The following is a 10,092-nucleotide window of genomic DNA, read 5'->3' as shown; positions in this document are numbered from 1 at the left end:
TATTGCTCAGGCCACAGTTTTAAATTCATTTAACTGCACAGTATCAGGCTAAGATTAAAAACATATCTTAAAATGCATGCCACTTTGGTTAAATGGGTCATATAGGGTATATGTGTATGCCTTCTGACTTTATCTACTAGTACTATGGTACTAGGCCAAAATCATTACTTATAAATGATAGTATAGAGTGAGTTCTCTCACTCTGAAAGTAATGCCTCAATTAATCAACATAGCATATCTTGACCTTAAGTGTAAGCTTATTAGTTTAGGAACATGAAGTCTTACACTATCCATCGGGGCCAAATGGGAAGTACTGGACAGACGTGTGCTTTCTGATGGTGAATCATTGGTTGAGATCACGCTCCTCCTTCAAACTAACTGTATAAAAAGCTTTGTAAATTCAGATCCTTCACAACCTCTGTCCTCAGTTGAACATCTGCAGAGGAGCAAATTTAGGAATCATGATGGTGAAGTTTCTGCTGCTGGTATTGGCACTTGGACTGGTCCATGTCCATGCTCAAGATAATGCTGAGGTAAATGCATGTCTGTGTTTTCATGCGAGCTTTCCCAATAACATATATCTATAGATGTGATATATCATCCAGTCAATCAATGCAATTGATCATCTGCATGACATAACCTTTATGCCTTTCTCTCAGGTAGCCTTTCTCTCAGGTACACTTTTACAATCACATTTTCTCTAGGAAGAAACCAGTGAAATAAAGAAAACAAGGGTTTTTATTTTCAGAGTGTATGAGAAAAAAAGATGAGCAGTTTCAGGTCCATGGTTCTACATTAATCATGTCATCATACTGCTCCAGGTTGTGCAACATTTGAAGAAACATAATATCCAACTAATAAATGAAATATTATTGATTGATTGATATTTCACCTCAGCTTAAGTATTTCATGTATTGATGTCAGAGATGAGTACAGCAACACACATTTTAATGATCTGTTGTGTTTTTTCTTTTTATTTTTTTGCCATTGTTGTTGCTTTTTCAGTTACAAGGAAAATGGGAAACCACTGCCATCATGGCTGATAATATTGACAAGATAGCGCCTGGTGGTCCCCTGGAGCTCTTTGTTCGTGAAATTACTTGTAATAAGGAATGTCAAGAAATGGAAGTCACATTTTATGTCAAGTAAGTATAGTATCAAGAATGTAAACTGAGCAAACTGTACTTTTCTCTCTCTTTAATGTTGTGAAATTCAAAGATGGATGTTCTGCTACTGGTCATAAAACTGAATCCACTAATTTTAGCATGCAATTATATCATTCTGGGATGGGACAGCTCTGGACACCACACAAAGAGATAAACACTCTTTCTAATTCAATAAGTACTTCCTGAGGGAACCTTCTGCTTTGAGGGCTGCCACTGAATATCATCACCTGTGTTAGATATACACACACTAAAGAACTCCTCTGTAGTATGGTGATGGTGTGACCATTTAATTAAACTCTTACATTTTCTGTTACTCAATTAGTGATGTCATAAAAAAATCTTCCACAAGTTGGTCCAATACATCTATTTTTTGAACCCCCTTTCCTTAAGCTCTTTGTACAAAGTTTTTTCTCTGTGATATATGGATGACTATGTTCAATTCAGGAGTCCATAAGACCTAAAAACTGAAAATGCTTAAAACCACTTCTCTCTTATAGCCAAAATTTGAAGATTGAGGTCAGAAATGAAAGCACTTACAATTAAGACATTATAAACCTGTTCATATATTATGGCTGGAGTAGAACAAGCAAATTAACATGTTGAAATGTATGTAATTAAGAGTGAATTTTGGATAAGGAATTCACCAGAGTAGAGCATGAGGTATAATTATCACAAAGAATACATATGTGTGTATATATATATATATGTATATATATATATATGCATATTATATATATATGTGGAAAAAGAGTATGAAGTTTTCTAAATAGGAATTAGCAAACTCAATGGAGGAATAAGTAATTGGGTCCTATCTCTTTACACTGATGACTTCATTGATATCAGTACTTTCTCAAATGCATTATAATACTAGAAGATATTTGATATGATTTCAATAGTAATGGAGAAGAAACCATGGTTTTTCTCTTTGATTTATTTTAGGCAAAATGGACAATGCTCATTGACCACAGTCACTGGGTATTTGCAAGAAGATGGCAAGACTTTTAGAAACCAGTGTAAGTATAGTATCTGAGAGCATTGTCATTGAACAATGCATGTCACTTTGATTATATCCATTTATCCTTTTACTAAGTGCAAAGGTCCATGAAACTAGAGCAATTTGGGCTCCTTGATTAATTATTAATCCTTTCACCCCAGTGAGATATGCTGCCTAGTCTGAATACATTGTAAGTTGCCCAAGCGTTACTTGGAGAAGAAAACTATTACATAAAGATGTGAATAGTCCTAACAACATATTTCCCAAGAAGTTTTCCAATAGAAAAAGTTATTTCTAGAAAAATTTTACTATTTTTTTTCATACAGTATCTCACTTTGCTATTTGCCATTCCTGTTACTCCATGCTAGGGCTGCACGGCTTCCAACATCATTGCCAACTTGATGCTTTCAGCTCCCATGTACTTACAATACAGATTGATCTATCACACTTGAATGATAAATGTTTTCTTTAACACTGTTATTTCATAAATCTTTTTTCTTGGTAAAGATATATTATTCAGACCAATTTATTAAAAATTTCAAGTTTGAAATGCAGTTGGGGCAAACTCTGTTTAGGCATTTCAGACATTATTTCAATTTTCTAAGAATTTTTAAAAATTATTGCAACATTATTCAACTAAGTTATATACAATTTGACTTTTGGTTTGATCTTAGAAAATCAGAGCTCCCAGTCAACTAGTGAATAAATGTTTTCCGTATCCTTACATGGATGTTTTAAAGTAGCCTTGTAATAAGAAATAAGAGAAGAGTTCCTAAAAACTTCTCCCTTTCCTTTGACCAATTTTTTTTCATGTATTAAGTGTTGGTAAATAGAAGTCTCCTCTCTCTCTCTCTCTCTCTCTCTCTCTCTCTCTCTCTCTCTCTCTCTCTCTCTCTCTCTCTCTCTGTCTCTCTGTCTCTCTTTGTCTCTCTCTGTCTCTCTGTCTCTGTCTCTGTCTCTCTCTCTCTCTGTCTCTCTCTCACACACACACAACACACACACACATCTGCACACAGAGGCATTCCCATGCACACATACATAAGCAGAGCCACACACTTACAGTCACATGCACATGTTGATATACAAGCTTATGCACACAAGCATGAGCACATGCATATGTATAAGCACAGGCAAACAGAAGCACAAGCAGAAGCATACTCACAGGCATATGTACACTTACCTGTACAGGAGCACACAGCACACTTTCCACACACACAAAGTCATTGCTTGTCAATCTCTAAAACATTCATCTTTACAACATTTTCACCTATAATTGTACAAAGTGAAAACTTTTGTGTATATTAGGAATCAGTACTCTGTATTTGGTACATGTGCACATTTACCCACCAACTATTACCATGGTGGGAAATGAAGGGCTTTTTTTTCATGAAATTGACATGTGTCCCTTGAGATCTTGTGGAAAAAGTTCAGGAACACCCAGCCAATTGTGCAACAGTCTTGACACATGGAATTCAGAGAAAAGCAAAGTTGTCTGTACTTAGGATTCATAATCAGTTTTCACGTAGTGGAAGTGTTTTGTCACTACAATCTGACAGAATATTCAAGAAAAACTGCCACAGGAATAGCTGTAAACATGGTTCATATGTTAGTGAACACAGAAAATATTGCTAGAGTCAGGGAAAATCTGAATATTTAGCAGAAGACATTACATCAACTGTGTGGAAACATGAATCATACTGTGTATTGAAGTACTTCCATTACTATTACAGATGAAGGTGATAATCACTATAAACTTTTGAAAGCAACATCAGAGAATTTAGTCTTTTATGATGAGAATGTGGACAGAGCCAGCCGGAAAACAAAATTGTTGTATGTTCTTGGTAAGAATGGCACTACATCTCTGAAATAGTAAGATAATTGTTGCTCTGCAAATAAGGACAAAGTCTGATCTCCCACAAATACAGTGCTATAGATTTTCTAAAGTACTTTGACTAACTGATAACTAGAGTGTGTGTAGACAACTTGTACATTGTATTGCAGTTTCAGCAGCTTGGACACTGAAGACTGAGGGTAATGGAAGAAGTGATTGGAAAATTTCATGTTCATGTTTCCTCCCTAGACAACAAGGAGCAAATGTGATTTTCCCTAGTTTCAGACCATTTTCAGTGTCAACTGAATAAATGTATAGAAAAATCAAAACATGAACTCTATAGTATAGACTCAGAAAAATGTGAAGGCTACATTGAAACTACTTGAAGATTCTGTTGTGTTGTAGAAAGTGTATAGGATTAAGATTAGTGAGTTCTCTGGACAAATATTTATTAATTATATGTTTTGTGCATTTTGAAATACTGAAACGTGATGTCATATTGCCATTTAGATTTTAGTGATTGTGTACATGACACTTGGCATTATTCTTATTGATAAGATTGACTGTTCCAGGGTAGATTAATATGGAGAAGTTGAGATTTTCTATTGCATATCATGTTGGGATACCAAGGAAGCAATATACATTATGCAGGATTCTCATGAAGAGATCTCTGACACTGTCATTCATGTGATGTAGGAAAGGGTGCACCTCTAACTGATGAGCAAAAGGGAAGACTTACTGCATTAGCTGCTCAAGAGGACATTCCAGCTGGAAACCTTAGAGAACTCTCATATGAAGGTAACCCTCTATGCATGTTAATTTTTATATCATATACAGGTATATGTATATATATATATATATATATATACATATACCTGTATATGATATAAAAATAACATATATATGTATACATATATTTCTGTATTTATGTATGTATGTATGTATGTTTGTATGTATGTATGTATGTATGTATCTATGTATATATTTATCTATCAAAGCAATGTCACTGATTTAGATTAAATCAAATTATATCTAACCATTACATTGTCACAACCAAGAATAATCATTGTGGAGTAGTCCTTACCTTTTAATGATATCAGTTCTGTCACTTCTAACCCATCTCAATTTCTTTCACAGATACCTGTCCAAAGTAAAGTATGATCTACATGTGAGTAGAAACAAACGCCTTTCTTTCTTATCTTGATATTTGAGTTGGCCCAGGCTTATGGTATAAATTATGTGAGATCAAAATGTGAGTTCAAAGAACTTGCATTCAAAATGAGGAAAAATGAGCACAGACTATTACTTGTCCTTTAAAGTTGAAAATTCCTATAGTGACAAGGATGAATTAGGGAATGTTTTAATTTATAGAACAATACTAAGGAATTTTATCTCATTCAGAATTGGTAATACTTTTATATTCATGATGAGTCCATCAAGAAATTGTGTCTTGTCATTTGAAAACTTTACATATGATTTGTGGAATATTATTTGCCATAGGTGAGGTATAAGTTTGTTGATTTCATCAATATATTCTTTGAATACTCTGTCTACATTTTCATGCAGGAATATACAATGCCATTATTTTCTTTAGAAACTGTTCCTATAGAATCCAAAGTACAAGGCACAGGTACATTCTAGGACAGAAACTGACTCTGTACAATTTTTTTTCTTTATCGTCTATGTTCTTAGATTCAATTTTGTTCTCCCAAAAACCCAAGAATGAAATCTCAACTTAATCATATGTTAATATTTCTCTTTCATATTTGTACAGAAAACAACAAGATGGGAATTATACATCATAACCTCTTAACCATGGAATCAGTATCATCTATAATTCACCTTTCCTAACAGAATAAATTTTTCTTCTCCTGTGCAGTTAGGATAAAGCATAAGAAATTCCTAACATGCCTTTATTTCCTCTTTTCCTAATCTATAAACTCTTCTTCCCTTTTTTGATTGATTGAATAAAATGATTCAAGTTGCAACAATGACCTTGTGACAAGATTCTTATCCAAAGGGCAGATAAATATCTACTAAACATAGTTTCCAAAATCACTCTGGTGTAACAAATGATATTCTTATTACTGAAACTCTTGTAATATTTGAAAATGTCCCACTTACTTGAAAGCCATTGGCAAGAAAACCACAGAAGTGAATTTTATGTTTTGCTTCATATTTACTTTCATCTGTAAATCATGATATGAGTTTGGATTCTCGCAACACACTGGAATATTTCACTTAGCAAACTATTTATGCTTGCCTACACTATTTACAATAGAAGATAAAATCTCTTATCCAAAATCTAAGGAGATTACATTTTGATTAATGACTTGAGTAAGGAAAAGGGCCGGGATATACTTAAATAATATACGTATTGAGAAACTAGAAACCTAAGCGAATGTCCAGAGACAGAGATTCAGGTCCCAAGGTGAGGAATATACAGCCAGATGCAGCTGCTGGAAATTACTGGTCCTAAGACATTGACATCCTTTTCTCCCTCAGTAGATTGTATTCCCTATCAACCCTAGCAACACCTCTGGGCCTGAAGGATAATAATAATAAGTCCTCTTCCATAGCAGCTATTAATTAATGGCCAGATGTTCTCCAGATGACTAAGCAAGAGCTCTTAGTGTCCTTTGAGCCTAAAACGGGAAAATCACTTTAAAAAACAAACAAACAAACAAACAAACAAACAAACAAACAAAAAACCCCAACTTGTTCATAAATCTCTTACCTAAACATAGAAGGCCAAGACTTAGAAAACCTCCCTCCCCTGTTTGAAGTTTTTTTTTTTTTTTTTTTTTTTCCTTTAAGAACCCCTTCCCCTAAGACCTCATGTGTGTTTACCTATCCTGCTGCATCATGGAAGTTTTACAGACAGAGCTTGAATTAAAAACTCATGTGAATTGCATCAGAGTCAAGTCCTGGTGGTCTTTGGTGTTTTGCACTCTGGGCATAACAATAGAAAACAATCAGTTTTGAATAGTATAAGAGATTCACTGGAATGATATTCCATAATACTGAGCCCTGCAAATATGCATTTATATATTACATTTTCCTCTATGAATTGCATTTATTCCTTAGGCTATACTTAGGTATCAAAATAGAAAATGCAAATTAAGTCTTCTTTGAGGCCTTGGAATATGTTCTTGGAACAAGAGGAAACAGATGAAAAGTAACAGCCATTAGTTGCAGATATGAATATGAAGTCATGACATAGTCTATTTATTCTTGAAACAAAGCTGTTATTTAACATTTCTCTCTGTGTCTTGTGAAACAATTTTACGTTAGAAAATTACTGTGGGACAGTAAACCATGCCAGGAATCTTGGTGGGAAAAGCTGGTTAAGACCCCAGAAACTAATACTTGAGATATTACTTGCCAACCTGTTTCCTGCCCAATTTCTGGCCTGGAACATGTGCCACACTTCCCACATAAAGAAATGTGACTTGTGTTCATGTAGTGTAGGGAGAGAGTTCTCCATGCTAATGAGGTACTCAGAGGCCCTGAGGGTTTAGTCAAAACCTTCTCTACCCAGACTTTCCTCTCTGCAAAATGTATTTAATCTCATTCTGGTCCATCAATAGAGGTTCATATGCATCCATTTTCCATGATGAACAGTCAATAAACAGTTTAGAACCATGGACTGTCTCTTTCATCAAGAATCATCATGGGGAGCAAAGAGGGGGCATTCAATTACTGAGCTGCAGCCTAAAGCCTCTGGTAGAAGTCCTCTCTGTACTTAGAGCAACAACCACAGACAAACTAAGAATAATCACTGCCCATCTAAACCAGTGCTCCCCTTCCCTCCACTCCTCTAGGCTAGATTCCATCCTTAGCCTGTAGGCCATGGACTCTGCTCTCTACTCCTCTTGACTCAGAGATGGCTAGATGTCCAAATGTTTTGCATCCTTGTTTCCAGGCCAACTCTCAGGCTTGTGGACCCCTGATCCTTCATTTATGATTCCTCTGTGCAGCACCCCAGGGATGAGTGGTTATCCAGGGGTCTGGGAACCCCAAGTTTGGCATTTCCACATCCCAGACTTCATTTTTTCCACACTTGGTGCAGTGTCTTGGTGCTTCCCTGAAGCCCAGCTGCTATGTTGTTGGATAATCACAGTCAAGCTCCCCACATTTAGTTTCTAGAGCAGTCATGCCATGTGGTGGGCCTAAACACAAACTCTCAAATTATTTACAGTTTTTTGAAAATATTGTAAACTCCATGTTTTATTTTCCTCCTTATTCTCCATCTAATTTCTACTATTACTTTTATTTTCCCTATAAACTCTTTCCAATATAGAACTTCTTTATCAATGTATATATTTATTTGAATGGACGGCTATTTGTGATGTGATGTGTATGTGTTTGTGTGCATCTGTTCACACAAGCATGTTCTTGTGTGTTTGGGCCTCATGAGATCATTCCTGAAAAAAAAATAACTTCACCAACGTTAAAAATGCAAAATTTATTTTTTAGTGGCTTGGATGCAGGAAGTTTCTCCCTGAGTGTACTACAAGCTAAGGCTGGTATGTCTGTAATTGGTTTGATTACACGAATCCTCCTTGAGACAGGGGTGAGGAGGAAGTATGGGATAGGGTTTGGTCAGGAGGCAGCATGGAAGGGGATGAATTCTGGCTTATAAGAAAGAATTAAAAAATTTCATAAATTCATTCTTTTAATTGCTGAGTAGTACTCCATGTGTAAATGTACCACATTTTCTGTATCCATTCCTCTGTTGAGGGGCATCTGGGTTCTTTCCAGCTTCTGGCTATTATAAATAAGGCTGCTATGAACATAGTGGAGCATGTGTCCTTCTTACCGGTCGGAACTTCTGGATATATGTCCAGGAGAGGTATTGTGAAATCCTCTGGTAGTACTATGTCCAGTTTTCGGGGGAACCGCCAGACTTATTTCCTGAGTGGTTGTACCAGCTTGCAATCCCACCAACAATGGCGGAGTGTTCCTCTTTTTCCACATCCTCGCCAGCATCTGCTGTCACCTGAATTTTTGATCTTAGCCATTCTGTCTGTTGTGAGGTGGAATCTGAAACTCAAGAAGAACAAAGACCAAAGTGTGGAAACTTTGCCCCTTCTTAGAATAGGGAAATAAACACCCATGGAAGGAGTTACAGAGACAAAGTTTGGAGTTGAGATGAAAGGATAGACCATTTCGAGATTGCCATATCCATATGGGGATCCATCCCATCATCAGCCTCCAAACGCTGACACCATTGCACACACTAGCAAGATTTTGCTGAAAGGACCCAGATATAGCTTTCTCTTGTGAGACTGTGCCAGGGCCTAAAAAACACAGAAGTGGATGCTCACAGTCAGCTATTAGATGAATCACAGGCCCCCAAATGGAGGAGGTAGAGAAAGTACCCAAGGAGCTAAAGAGATCTGCAACCCTATACGTGGAACAACAATATGAACTATCCAGTACCCCCCAGAGCTCGTGTCTCTAGCTGCATATGTATCAGAAGATGACCTAGTTGGCATCAGTGGAAAGAGAGGCCCATTGGTCATTCAAACTATATCTGCCTCAGTACAGGGGAACACCAGGGCAAAGAAGTGGGAGTGGGTGTGTGGGGGATTGGGTGGGTGGGGGAGTTGATGGGAGAGTGGGTGGGGGACTTTTGGTATAGCATTGGAAATGTAAATGAAATAAATACCTAATTTAAAAAAATGAAAAAATTAAAGAATAATAAAGGAAATTCACACACACACACACACACACACACACTTACCTGATGATCAAATGTATAACAGTATTAGTAGGAAATACTAGAATGAATACATACCAAAATCAAGATCATCCACTATGATGAAGATGTTTCTATTTTAGAGGTAAAAATATGCTTCAACATCAACCATTTTATACTCAAACCACAGAAACGGAAATAATGCCATAGGTATAATATATAACTCAATAGATGTATTATAATCTTAAGAAATATAAATAATAACATATGCAATCTTCTAAAAGCACAAGAATGGACATAGACATTAATGAAATCAAATAGAAGACCCAAATATTACTATTTAATAGAGTCATATGAAACTTAGCAAAAGACAAAAACAAACAAACAAACAAACAAA

General features: G+C 36.0%; 1 protein-coding gene across 1 annotated transcript; it reads left to right on the top strand.

Moving 5' to 3' along the window:
- Window positions 1-428: 428 nt before the first annotated feature.
- LOC147004680 (odorant-binding protein 1b-like) lies at window positions 429-5,982 on the top strand. The gene is made up of 7 exons (XM_085837681.1): window positions 429-533; window positions 1,006-1,145; window positions 2,106-2,179; window positions 3,891-4,001; window positions 4,688-4,789; window positions 5,129-5,159; window positions 5,766-5,982. The coding sequence occupies exons 1-6, from the start codon at window positions 462-464 to the stop codon at window positions 5,143-5,145; spliced, it is 516 nt and encodes a 171-aa protein (XP_085693807.1). The 5' UTR covers window positions 429-461; the 3' UTR covers window positions 5,146-5,159; window positions 5,766-5,982.
- The last annotated feature ends 4,110 nt before the right edge of the window (window positions 5,983-10,092 follow it).

Source organism: Mus caroli, unplaced genomic scaffold, assembly GCF_978045245.1.
Source record: "Mus caroli unplaced genomic scaffold, Mus_caroli_1 scaffold_5, whole genome shotgun sequence".
Taxonomy (NCBI): Eukaryota; Metazoa; Chordata; class Mammalia; order Rodentia; family Muridae; genus Mus; species Mus caroli.
Note: the sequence above shows the minus strand (reverse complement) of the source record. Positions and strands in the feature narration are given on the sequence as shown.